Here is a 14318-nt window from a genome sequence, read left to right on the forward strand (position 1 = left end):
TTCTTTTCAGAAGCATAACCAATTGTATTTGCTCTATTTATCAAATAATTCAACCTGTTCCTAAAGGTAGACAAAAGTGTGTGTGTGTGTGTGTGTGTGTGTATATACACATATATATATATATACATATGTAGAGAGCGAGAGGGAGAGATTTCTCCTTTATTTCTGGATCTATGCTGGATTCTTAATTCCTTTCTATTATCAGTTTTACTTGTGGTGCTGACAATACCAGAATAATTTAAATGATTTTATATCATTGCTTAATATCTAAAAGAATAAGTTTCCCTTGTTTTTCTTTTTTTCAAAATATTTTCTGGCTACTTTCAGGCATTCATTTGTATGTATATTCCCAGATCTTTTTTTCCTAATTTCAAAAAATTTCTTTTGTAGTGTTTTTATGATACGTGATATTTTTGTGGTATTAAATCCTTCCATGCAAACATACAGGACATTTCTCCATCTTACTTTATTTTACATTACTGCATTTCTTACATTTTTCCTTTTCCTTCGTTTTGATTTCATAAAGTTTCTATTAACTTTTTTCTTCATCATAATTTGAAAGTTCTAATTCATGTCCATCAAGGATCATTCCCTTTCTCCTGAATTCAGAATCAAGTGCATATTTCTCTAGTCTTTCATAATAAGGTAGCAACTATTTCCTTAACCATGACCGTTCATTCCCAAGTGCAGACCATTCACTGCATCATCCCCTCAACTATAAAATAAGACCCTAGAACACTCTCATCTCCACCCTATCCTTTTCTCCTTCCCATCCTCCTTAGGAAAGAGGTCTTTGGAACATTTTTCCTTTCCCCATATTACCAGATTTTGCTAAGATAATTAATTAAATAATTTAAGACTTGCCCTTACAGATTGCCCCTTCTGTTTTAAAAGTCTTCTTTTACCATTTACCTCGACCATACCTGGTAGTTTGTCATTATCTCTATTAAGTTAATATACAAATACTAGAAAGTCTAGTCCTCATCATTGTTTTATCTTCATCTCCCCACCATCATTTTCATTACTGTATTTTCCCAACATACTCTGAATTCTAGCATGGTAGAGTTCTAGTATAGTATCCAAAAGGCAATTAAATTTGAGATATGCTCTTTGATACACCATTCTGCAGTAGCAATCCTACCTCATAATAATCAGCATAGTGGATGTGGGGAAGTGATTTGCCAGTTGGTAATGGAATAGTTGAATCATAAGAATGGTGATGCATTGAAGTGAGTATCTGTGCTGTGTTCCACATGAAGCTGGGTTGAACAGCTTTCTCAGGACGACAGTGTATCCATTGGATAACCTCACCATTAACTGAAGATAATTACAACTTGCAACAGAAGACCCATGAGACCAGAATTAGATCTAGGTAAAATAAATGTCCCCAAAAGTTCACCTGTAGTATCATGACATGAGAGTCTATAATTTGCAATCTTTCCTCATATCCCTCCAGATATCCTATCTGTTGTTACCTAGAACACAAAATTCTGTACTAAATTTTATATTTGACTTTGGGCAGTAGGCACACAATGCAATATATAAATTGTGTATCACAGAAATGTATACTTGAAGCTTATATATTCTTATTAACCAATGTCATCCTAATAAATTTTAAAAAAATGAAAACAAATGTATATTTAGAAGTGTTTTCTCTGGCTGGTGTGGCTCAGTGGATTGAGCACCAGACTGTGAACCAAAGGGTCATGGTTTGATTTCCAGTCAGGGCACATGCCTGGGGGTTGCAGGCCAGGTCCCCAGTAGGGGACACTCAAGAGGCAACCACACACTGATGTTTCTCTTTCTCTCTCCCTTCCTCTCCCTAAAAATAAAGACATAAAACCTTTTAAAAAAGTGTTTTGAATATTTTACTTAGAGAACTGGAAGATAATAATACACAATGTTTTTGTGCAGCTGCAGTTAGTCTCATTAAGTATGTATCATCTTGGGGTATTAATTCATTCCTAATACCAGGTCTATTCTTCTAGATATACTACCTCAATTAACAATCTCAGACTTTTTTTTAGATACATTTATCTATATACTGCCTTATTTTAATAACAAATTTGCTTAGATTATTCTATTGATTTTCAGGCATATCAAAATTCTTTTTAAAAAGTTGTTATTTAATGTTAATAGTGGCATTGCTTATTTCCAAGATTCTCAAGCTTTATTTAAAAAATAAGTCTCTTTTCACAAACATATGAAATTCTTGTTGTCAATGTACAAGCAAATTTCAAGAGAAAAATGTTATCCTTTCATATGAAAATGGAAGGTTATGAAAAAGTTATTTCTAAAAAATCATTCTCTTTTGCTAAACTTAGTAAAAGTGACTTTTAGTTTGCATTTTTCATTAATCTTTTTCAAAGAGAAATCAAATTGTGGTGTTGATCTGGATGAGTCATGCACCATGCTTTCCAAATTCCCCAGGTGTGAAAAGTTGAGTAGGTTTTAAATTAACAAGTATCAGCCAAATATGTAATTTTAGGACTGAAAAGTTAAGTGGCTACATATATTGTGAGCCATTTCTCTACTGGGATATATGATATTCTAATGAAGCAATTTACAAAAACAAATGTAAAACTCTGTCAGAGCAGTCTTGACATGAAGGATTGTCACATAAATGCCACAGTAGAAATAAGCAGACATTAATAATAGCTATTTGAACAATTCTGTAGGCATTCATTATATAACAATGGGAAAGGCAAGAATAGCTAACCCCTTCATTAGAAAGGATTATTTTTTTCTTGCAATTATTGAGCGAGCCCTGGGCTTGTTTTTGCTGCTGTTGCTAAGCATAATAGCCTGCCAGACAAGAAACGATGATGATAAAGACAGAAAACACTCATATTTTACTCAAAACCCAGAAAATTGGGAATACTGTGTGTTAGGATGGGAGTGGGAGTAAGATAGAAGGAAAAAAAAACCCACAAGGGCATACATAAGGGTGAAATAATACAACATACAGTTATTAATTTACACTCTGCAATTCCACATGGCTCACTTTCAAATCGACAATTAGTTCATTGTTTAATTTAGGTTCTTTCTCCCAATTTTTTTTTGTAATTATACTCCTATGAATCATCTCTACTAAGACTTATCTAAAGGAAAAACCATAACTGAAAAAAGTCCAATAAGAAAGAATGGGTAAGTCACTATTTTCCATTCCAACAAGTTGGTACATGAAGATCCAGTTTTGTGTAGAGGCATATTAGTCACCAGCAAACATCCTTCTTTTCATTATTATTGCAAATTTCAGGGTTATTATCCAAGTGGTACTGCAAATGCGATATAACTAAAGAGTTGTTTCTGGTTAAAATGTCTATTTTGCCTGCCTGTAGTATATCCATCCATCTATCTATCCATCTATCCATCTTTCCATCCATCCACCCACCCATCCACCCACCTACCCACCTTCCTACCTCCCTACCTGGAACTTACTGACTTCCCTCACAGGCCAGCATTTGGGATGAACTGTTATTATAGGAACAGTGTGCCCTCAACAACAGTATACAATTCAAAGAATCAGGGCATTTGCCTCTAGAAAGGCAACTGCTGCCAGCAGAAGCAGAAGCAGCAGCAGCCTGGTTTTGCCAAGTAATTCTTCTGAGAATTTCAGCAGCAAAAAGAAAAACAAAAAAAAGATTAATTCTCATTGCAAAGACTCCAAAGGAGTGTTTAGTGATCTCATGGCTTCTCTTAGAGTCTCTTAATATTCCACTGAAGAAGCTACCCTAGTCTCCTTACATGAATTATTAGAGCTTAGGTTTTTTTTTTTTTTTTTAAATCACTATCTTTCCCTACAGTTTAAATGAAAGAAAAGTTTAAATTCTCATTCAAATAAAAGAAACCATGTGCTATTTAACTGACATGGAACAAAGTGTATTATAATACAGAAGAGCACAGAAATTACTAAGAATTGGAAGATGTACATTTCTAATAGAAGCTAGTTCTATTTTAGCACAAGCCATTTATTTAACTTTTCTGTTGATTCTTTGGGGTTACATGGCTGGTCTACCTTTAGAGAGTTAAGAAATTGGTAAGCCTTGTGAAAGTACTTCGTTAGTTATAAAGCATTAAATATCTTAATAATTCTACAGTAAAATTAATGAAAGTAGACAATAATATATCCCCCTAACTTTTGAGAAAAAGGCATAGTTATTTCTTAACTAAAATTTTGAAGGGTAAAGCTTTCTCCACAAAACAGCACTTTGCAACATTATTGGTAGTTGGGTTGCATTAACTTGCCTCACCAATTTATTTTGTATGATGGTAATAAAGTTTTAGATTCCATGCTACTGCACAGCACCCAGAACCAGGACTTACGTCACAATAGCTAAGGTACAGTTAATGTTGTGCACTGCTGATATTTTTACACTTTTAAAAGTACAACATATAATTTCCCTGGAAAATTAAGGAGGCATACTTTTACCCCTTTAGTACCCCTATTATAAGCAATAGTAAGGTGCTTCCTCACCCACCAAAAACTTGAAAAGGGTTGCTTCTATTTGTGTTAAAAACACATGTTAAAAATATTGTCTAGCTAGTCTAAAAATATTGCAAAACTATTTTAGACTTTTATCAATAATATTAAACCAGTGAAAGAACATCAATGAATAGGGCTGACCAGCATCTAAATATCTAAAAAATGGGTATCAGTGGGAATGCAGAGAACGTTTCAGTACTGAACATCTCCAGCGAGGAAGAGATATTACACCTAGTATAGGGGAAGCATCAGGCCTCTTGAAAGACAGGGTCCCAACCTGTATGTAATACTCCTTAAGATCCTCTGTTCAATTTTTATACATCAAGTAATCTTCTCAACAAGAATTCAACTTCTCAGGACATACATTCACAAATACTTGTTTTCTGGAAAGGAGCATCCCTATCATAAACTTATGTCAATATAATATACATCTATTATATTCTAGGCATTGTTTTAAGTACTGTTGGGTACTAACTCACACAATCTCCACAACTCTATGAAGTAAGTGCTATTATCACACCCACTGACAGATGAGGGGCTTAAGGTCTAGAGGCTGAACAATTACACAAGGTCACATAGGCAGTTCAGTCATATAGCTAAGAATCAAATCTGGGTAGTCTGGCCTCAAAACCAATAATACTTGGCTCCATAAATTTCTTATCACCTACAAATGCAGACTTTTGGACCTGAAAAGCTAAGGCCCGGACACCTGGACCTGGTTAAACTCATTAACATTGCTCTATGAGGCCCTCTCTATACCTTCTATCTTGATGACATACTTTCTACTAAACTTCTGTGAATTACTTTGAATATTTTGTAAATAGTCTAAATGGGAATTTACATTATTTCTTAAAATAAAAAAACAAAGTATGTGTTTGGGGGACACTTAAAGTTCTTACAACTGTAGAATAACGTTCTTAACAGAAGGGCAGAAAGGATTTTCCAATTTTTATATCAAAATCATTATGTCCTGAAAATGACTCATCTCAAAAAGAACACATGGAATTTCTAAATATAAGAAAAGTTGGTACTCCCAAAATTCATGTGTGACAGTGGGCCAACCTGGATGTGAAATTATTTTGGGATAAGGTCAGGTTTTTGCTCTGGTTTAGTTTACATATGTAAATAGATGTCAACAGGCACCAAATGTTTAGTCTGTGACCCAATGCTATCTCCTATTTTTACAATCCTTAAAGAGCTGACTACCATTCAAAAGCCAGAAGTGTTATGTCCAGTTCACCAGCAATACCATTTTTGTTGTTGCTCATTCCAGAAGAGCTCTATCATTCCAGCAACACAAATAAAACAGAATTAAGTTTTCTTAAAAAATAATGACTGGCCCCGGCCAGTGTGGCTTGGTAGGCTGCAGTGTCATCCTGTGCACTGAAAGGTGGTGGGGTAGATGCCTCGTATGAGCAAATACTTAGGTTGTAGGTTCAGTCCCTGGGTGCATATGGGAAGCAACCAATCAATACTTCTCTCTCTCTCTAAAAATCAATAAATATATCCTCCAGTGTGGATTAAAATGAATAAATAAATAATGACTAAGTGGGGCTAAATTGACAAGTTCACTGAGTAATGTTTTCCTTGTAACTTGAAGAATTTGGCATAAATATTCCATTTTCTTCCATATTTATTTTGGAATACATAAATATAACACAACCAAGTAGTTAAAATATCCTTTAAACTACATTAAAATTATTTAAAGAAATTTCATATAATTGGGAAAAATTAGAAAAGACAGAATCACAAAAGACTTTGTCACATTCTTTATTCCCAAAAGAATAATGAATCTACAGAACAAAATAACTTTGGAAATTAACCTGTACTTAGTTATCAACATGTGTTAATGATACTCTGTTAATAAATACTCAGTTTTCCAGAAAGATAATCAAATGTTATCATTTCCTGGCCAACCAGAACTCCATGGCCTTAAATAAATGAACTTTACCTGTACCTTTTATAGCTCAGCATGTAGGGTTGTTGTAAAATTTTGTTTTTCCTCTCCTTTTTGGAGGCATAAAGAGCTATGGTGCAAGAATTTTGACTGTGAGACTTTTCTTTCGAACAACATCTATACTTCTACCTCCACAGATGCACCTCTTTTTGGGTAGGCCAAATGAGCAGTCATCATCATCTCAAGGCTGATAAAATTGAAGCTAATGATTGAAGTTAATTTTCATTGTTCCTAGAATATCTAGGTGAGTGAAAATAGGCATCTGATGCCTTAATGTATATTAAGGTTTTGGCTGCCAGTTCCTTTAATACTTTGACAATATGACGGTTCATGAAAAAGCAAAACTTAGCAATCTTAAGTGATCTTCTAAAGATAATAAGCTATAAGCAATGTTTTGTTAGGTACCCACGGAATCTTTAAAGTCAGCTGGAGTGAAAAAATAGAGTGCTGCTTTTCCAGTCAATTTATTGGAAACTACATTGGCAACACTTTGCAATGTGTTCATATTTTATAGTCAAAGTTTATTACTAATTACTTTGCTAAATAAAATGAAAAGTTCAAAACACAGTTGGAAATTTCTTTTTAAAAAGTTTGGGTTACTTTAGCAAAGAATAGCAATAATGTTCAAATGTCACGTGTCTTAGCTTTTATGATGTTAGACTCTCTGAAATCAACAGTTCATTTTCAATATTACAGTTGATAAACATTATACAAATTCTCAAATTCTGTATAATTCTCATTATACAAAATTTCAGTATGACTAGTTGATAAACATTATACAAATTCTAACTTGTCATTTTTGAAGAGAGGACCTTTATAACACAGACACACTATATACTAAAAACCCAAGTTCTTGAAATTTCATGCATCATGTGCCTACAAATAAACTAAATGTTAACCTAGTTCAAATCATCCAAAAATGCATAAAGGGAAAACAATCTGCTAACAATCTGCTAACATCCCTGATAAAAAATAAATCATCACAAAACATAGGACATTTCCTCCCTACATTATAAAGGATCAAAAATCACAGGTAAAAATATAGTGTTTTTCTAATCAATTGAAACAATATCCACAAGGTAAAAGACTAATAGTCTAGAAGAGAAATAACACAAAAATGAGCCACTTATGTTTTAGGTATAAATGACAAATGTATTTCTTTTTATTGTTATTAAAGTTCTTTCTAATGTATTTCAGTAACTGAAGGATTCTAATTTAATTTTATTTTATTCCACTGTTGGCCATAGTTTGAGCCCTACACACTCCCTTCCCTTTCACCTCAAAGGGAGTTCCTTTGTAAGTAGCCACACACTCTCCATTAGTGTACAGATCCGGCTGGATCTGCTCCCAAATCTTCTTCTTAGGATTCAACTCCTTGTCAGGCTCTCCTGTTGGCAAAAAATAAAATTATATAGCTAACATATTAAATAAACTGCCCATAGACATTTCTAGTGAATTGTCTTGGCAATTCACTAGAAATGTCTATGGGCAGATCTTTAGACCTGATCAAAATTTTAGTGTTTACTGTTAACATTTACTTTACTTTTATGATGATAGAAATTTATATTCTTGATTTGTAAAACACCTTTTCTCATTTCCTTACCAATATTAAAGATATTATTTCCACTCTTATAATAAATATTCTATAAGTAATACAGCTCAATGAATTTATTCTATGAATTTAAAAATAAAAATATAAAGTACTCTTTAAAAATTTGCAAGTAATTAGAATATAATTTCCTGTGTTATATGTTTAACCGTGGCGGAAGCAGTGTCTGCTTTAGTATATGTTTCATCACACAAAATAAATGGCTAGACTGCTGCTATAGTGCTTAAAGATTTCTTATCAATACTAGAGAATGGCCTAAATGTTGGGGTTATCTAGCTAAATATAACTACTCTGGGTTTCATCTGCTGCCCATTCCATTTGATGAGATGGAAAGAGTCAGAATGGGGTAATACAAAGACTAGCATTTTCTAAGAACAGGAACTTATGCGCATGTTGTTGCATGCAATTCACACAACACTGATTCTAATCTTAAATATAAAGAAACTGGGGCTCATATAAGTTGCTGAAAGTCACACAATCAACAAGTGAAGTCAGGTTCTGACATCGAAGCTGTTGTTCCATTAGTACTGCACCTTGCCTCTTAACAAATGGTGCTTTAGAAAATAACATTCTGACGTGTGGATAATGCCCCATCCCCCCTCTTTATAGTAGCTCAACTATAAAGTTTACAATCAATAAAAGGCAAATGAACTGTAGAACACATTGTCTAGGCTTAAAGACAACCAATATACCAAGCAAGCCTTCTATTTAATGAACGATAAGGAATTAGCCAGCAAAGTTTAATATAAGAACATTTTAATATCTGGGGATATTCAATAATATTTGGAATGAAAAATAAGTTCAAGAAACAATAAAAAAGTAATGTTATCATTTAACCATTAGCTTCAGGTGAAAAATAATCATCCTGGAAGTAATAAAAATATTACTGAAGTATAATTCAACACTGATAGAAATAACTTTCTAGATTGCTTTTTAACTGACTCCCATGTTGTAATCTCTTGGAATTACTTTAAAAAGAATCTTTTAAACATTACTGGAACAAATTAAAGTCTATATTCTGATTACATCTTATTATCTAGTATTTATTCTCTGCTTATACATATACAGGAATAGCAAAACTGAGTGAATTGATTGGCCATGGTAGCTTTATTCTTTATTAGTTCTTCAGAAACTGCCATAAAAGTGGCAGGAACATATGAAAGTGTCCTCTGATATGCAGGTTTTCACGAATGACTGAGGAGTTCATTGAATGACATATTTATAGTAAAGGAATATGCAATGAAACTAAAACTGAAACACTGACTATAAAAGTGAGGATTTCTCTTACTCCTTTAAGAGCATTAGATTGGATATAATAATTAATTTTTATTAATTAAAAAAGAATAAAAAACCCAGCAATATATGAAGTATATAAAAGATTTTTATTTTTTGTTTCTAAACCATTCCTAGTCCAAGAGCATAATCCTACTTTACTTGTGCACAAATCATGTGGGGAAGTGAGCTGCTGTTCAGTGAGACCAGAGTACTAGCCCTGGATTCCTCCCACTCAGAAAGATGTTCCTTAATTGGTAATGAATTAATTTAAGAAGCAGAGTGTCCCAGATTTGTGCAAAAGTTTCTTATAAAGAGCATAGATTGTGTAGTACACTCTTGCTGAATGCAGACATTAAGTCCTAAGTACAAAGAGCTGTGCTGCGGCAGGATATTAAGCTTCTCAGAACTAGGGAGATACTGAAATGCATAGAAAATAATGTGCATAATACACAACACATGTAGTGCTTATTATGTGAGAGTCACTGCACTAAGTGTTGTACATATATGTACTTATTTAACTCTCTCAGTATGCTATATAAAAATGATTAATTATCCCCAATTTATAGATGAGGAAATGAAGGCACAAAAATTACAACTAAGACCTTAAAAAACAAGGCAGGTAGCCAAGTGTTTCAAAAGTTAAACCTCACAAAACACATAAGAAACAGATACCATTCAAAACCCCTTCTCATTAACAACACCACCACCACCAACACCCTTCTTACAGATGGAAAAGCTGGGGCCAGAGAGATTCCCAAGTCACCGAGCACTTATGCCATGTGGAGCCAAGATCTGAAAGTTTTATACTTCTTATATAAAATTGTAATAATTTTCAAGGAATAAAGATTTGCACTAAAAATAAATGAAGTAAGAGGAACCCCAAAAGCTTAAACTATCGTCTTTTAGTACACAAGAATCAATACATGTAACACTCTGAATGGAGTTCCTAGACTTTAACAAATCAATAAATGAAGCAATGATTTGGACACCTAGAATCTGAGATTATTATTAAAATCTGTCACATTATAATCACTGAGTATAGATTAGAATTGAAAATCTTGGATGCACTGTTAACTTCTGGCTTACTGAGCATGCTTCTGAACAATATACTATTTGGTAGGTATAAAACTAGTTGAAAAGTTTAAATCACCTCCCACAGAAAACACACCTAATACTTAAAACAATTTCTTTAATGAAATATATTTTTCAGAGAAATCTTTCATTATTCCTGTGTATTATATCTGTCTTCTAAATCTTATTTTTTCTAATTTCCTTTCCTTTCTTAATTCGCCTCCCCTGCCTCTTTTTGGCATGGCTATGCAAAGAAGGTAAGTGATGATATCAACAAAAATTCTTCAAGCTAAAAAGTGCAGAGCCTCTGAAATTGTCAAAGCCGGCCAATAATCACCATTTGGAAATGGTTATGCATATTGTAGAGAACTAATCATTTAGAGATTATTTTAAGCCAAGTCATTCTAAACACATAGGGAATAAGAACTAGTTCAAGATGAGTTTGTACAGATGTGAAAAGCTATGACCACCGTCTCTGCATTCTCAGCATTGAAAACCTACAAAAAGCAGTAACTACAAATTCCAGAGTTTCAAGCATTCACACATCTGAAATAGGAACCAGAGACTTCATTTAAATTGGGCCATTATTTTGCACAGAATGCTCACTGATCATCAGCTTCTTTATGATATCTACCACAGCCATTAAAAGCACTAGCCTGGCACTAACTCAATTAATTTATGTTTGATTAACTGAGTTTCGAAATATAATAATTATAACTATTGCCACTTATGGCACAAAAACTAAAGCATAACTTGGCAAATAAGGGCTAATGAATTTTACAAAGCTAATCAACAGGAGAAAGTGGTCTGGTGGTTGATAAGAAAGATCTTGCGATAATGAAAGCAGATACTCAGGCCTGTTCTCAAATACTGGGGTTTGGGGTTTTTTTTTTTGACATTTTACTAGTACGTTACTTTTCATTTATTCATTAACCAATTTACTGAGCTCCTACTCTATGCCAGGTATTTTTCTAGCTGATAGGAATATAGCAGTGAATAAGAATAAAAAAGAAAAATCTTGATGTCATGACAGTTACATATCTGTGTGAACAGACATTAAATAATGCACAGTGCATTAGATGATGTTTTGGAGAGAAACAAAATAAAGATGTTATTTGAACGATCTGAACAGGATAAGTAATGGAGCTATCTCAGGAAAGAGCTAGTGGCTCAACTGGAGTAACTGAGGAAGAGTTAAGAGTACGTGCAGTGAGTGAGGTAACGGGAAGCTACTGGAAGAAGGCAGGCTTGTACTCTGGGTTAAATAGAAAGCTTTTGACAAAGTAATAATATAATCTGACCTAAATCACTGTGCCTACTATAACTGAAAACAGAAGAAGGGCAAGGGCAAAAGCAGGGAGATCAGTCAGAAAGCTTTGCAATTCTCTAGGTAAGGGATGCTGGCGCCAAGACCAAAGTTGTGGGTGAGATAATGAGAACGATTCTGGACATGTTCAGAAGGTACACCCACTGTCATTTTCAGAAGGAGAAACTGCATGAGAAAATACAGAGCAGTTGAAAGAATGGAATTCCAGTTGGATGACATGGAAATTACTAAGGAAAAAGGGCACTCTAGGGGGAAGACTGGGATGTGTATTCTCCCTTTGGACATGTTAGTGAAGTCTAGTAGGCAGCTAGATAAGTGACTAGATAAAATGGCCAGGGATTAATGTGGAAAGAGACGACAAGAAAAGAAGAGGTCAAGTGTGGGAAGAAAAAGAAGGAAAAGAAGTGAAGGACCAGGGTCTGGGGCACACCAGTATTAAGAGGTCATAGAGGTAAGGAAGAATTGGCAAAGGAGAATGAGAAGGGCAGCTGGTAAAGCAGGAAGACTACCAGGAAGGAGTGATGCCAGATGTCAAGTTAATTAAAAAAAGGACTGAGGAGAAGCCATGGGTATTTAGCTAGAGAGTACATTAGGGATCTCGACCACAGTTCTGGTAGAACAGAGGAGATGGAAAACTAATTGAAATGGGTTTTAGAGAGAAGAATCAAATACAGACAAGCTTTTTGTCTTTTAAAGAATAAATGGATACAAAGGTGAAACACTCTTGCATATCACACAGGCTTTCTGATGAACCATTAACTTACGTTTATTAATAAGACTCAGTGACTCAGTATCAATAGAAATTATGGTCTTAGAAGTTAAAATTCTGAATACAAATTTTCATTTATTTTTAGAGCAAAATCAGTGCATTTTCCACAAAAGGCTGTTGTTGCCTTTGTCTCCTAGCTAAAATATTATTTTCAAGTTAGTTTTGCTTGGTGCTTTAGGGACCAGTTATACATTAAATACCAAAATTTATAGCTTCACACATTTAGGATTTAAAAAAGTATGGAGTGGGGACAGTTTTTAGCCATTGTTATAAAAATATTACTTGGCATCTTCTAAAACTCTATGGAAGTTTTCGGTTCTGTAGTTAGAGAAAAAAATTGTTAAGTGTAAAAACCTTTTTAAGGCCAAACAGCAATGCAAAGGTTTGAACCCCAACTGCAATTTCTATACCACACTTAATATATATATCATGAAACGTAAATCTCTAGACACTGAGCACATCAAGTGAACATCAAAATGTACTAGCAGACACCTTAAGCTTTAAAATGCAAAACAGATGCACTGATGAATCATGGCTCTCTCTGGAAAAAGAAAAAAAATAAAACTAATGGTGTGTTGTGTAGAATTAACTGTTATTTCCTTTCAGATTAACTGCTACAGAAGCAGTAACTGATGTGGAGCCATGAGGAAGATAAATATTAACAGACCTCATGTCTCAAAATTTATCAGTTATTTAATGCTGTTTGGCTTGGGTAAGCCTATTATAAGTGATAAAACAATAGTTCAAGGGTAAGGCTGGGGGAGGGAGAGAAGTGGGAGAAAAGTGGGAATTATAATAGCTTAAACAATAAAATAATAATAATAATAATAATAATAGAAAATAATTCAAGCAACCTCAGGGGCCATTTTAAAGTTAGGTTTCCCCTTCTTTCACTTGAAAAAGAAATTTTTTGGTACTGTCTCTACATATTCAAGTACTAAGGCACAAGGGGAAACTATACACGTAGAAGAAATATCAGTCTTTGGAAAAATGTAAATATAAACACACAGAAAGCCAAACTCAGGGACTAAAGAATATGGTAAAGGCAAGAAATCCATATAGAGCTATTATCATCTAATGCTAAGTCACTAAGTAAAATTTTCTGTCAATTTACTTAACAGAAACATCCAGATAATAACAAGTGACTTAACTGCTGAAATATTTACCTGCTAATTCTATAAGGTAAGAGAATGAAAGCTGTCATAGAATAAAAGAACTATATACTTTCATTAATTAATACAGATTATTTCATTCACCGCAAGCAACATCAACAAACAAAAGTACTATTGTATTAGAGATTTAGGCTTATGTACTCTTTAATCCTTCTACTCACTCTACATATCCTTAAACAAGTACCTAAATTGTGTCAGGCCTCAGTTTATAAATCTATAAAGTAGTGGGTTAAAGTAGATTACTTATTCCATTTCTAAACATGAGACACTACAATTTACATCAAAAACTTAAAAAATGTACTAAATCTTAAGTATTTAAATAAAAAAGAAGGCAAGTGTTTATCTGGAAAGGTAAACCAGTATTTATTTTTTTCTTTTTCCCCCACTGCATGATGAATATTAAAGGAAAAGCTCACCTTTATGGTTTTCTATTCCAATTTAGTGAATGAGACTTCTAAATAGAATTTCAGGTGTCAGGTACATACATGATTGCACCTACTCCCAAATCTGAGTTTTAGGGAAGTGTTTGATACTGTGATAAAAGAGTGGTGATCATATGCTACTAGAATCTAAAATCATCACGCTCTTTTGAGAAATTATTTAGATTGGGATTTTCCCAAAACCCAATTTACCAAAAAAGCACAGACCATTA

At 33.7% G+C, this 14318-nt stretch overlaps 1 protein-coding gene and 1 long non-coding RNA gene across 2 annotated transcripts in view; one reads left to right on the top strand and one right to left on the bottom strand.

Moving 5' to 3' along the window:
* Nucleotides 1-6666: 6666 nt before the first annotated feature.
* On the top strand, nt 6667-7515 carry LOC118500553. The gene is made up of 2 exons (XR_004903119.1): nt 6667-7138; nt 7199-7515. It is a non-coding gene; the product is annotated as an uncharacterized LOC118500553 (long non-coding RNA).
* The window catches only part of AIMP1 (aminoacyl tRNA synthetase complex interacting multifunctional protein 1), a 36274-nt gene continuing 29459 nt past the window's right edge, over nt 7504-14318 (bottom strand). Inside the window, exon 7 of the mRNA XM_028508086.2 lies at nt 7504-7831. Coding sequence (XP_028363887.1) covers nt 7665-7831 — 167 coding nt within the window. The 3' untranslated portion in view covers nt 7504-7664. The remainder of the gene's footprint in view (nt 7832-14318) is intronic.

Source organism: Phyllostomus discolor, chromosome 1 (genome assembly GCF_004126475.2).
Source record: "Phyllostomus discolor isolate MPI-MPIP mPhyDis1 chromosome 1, mPhyDis1.pri.v3, whole genome shotgun sequence".
NCBI lineage: Eukaryota > Metazoa > Chordata > Mammalia > Chiroptera > Phyllostomidae > Phyllostomus > Phyllostomus discolor.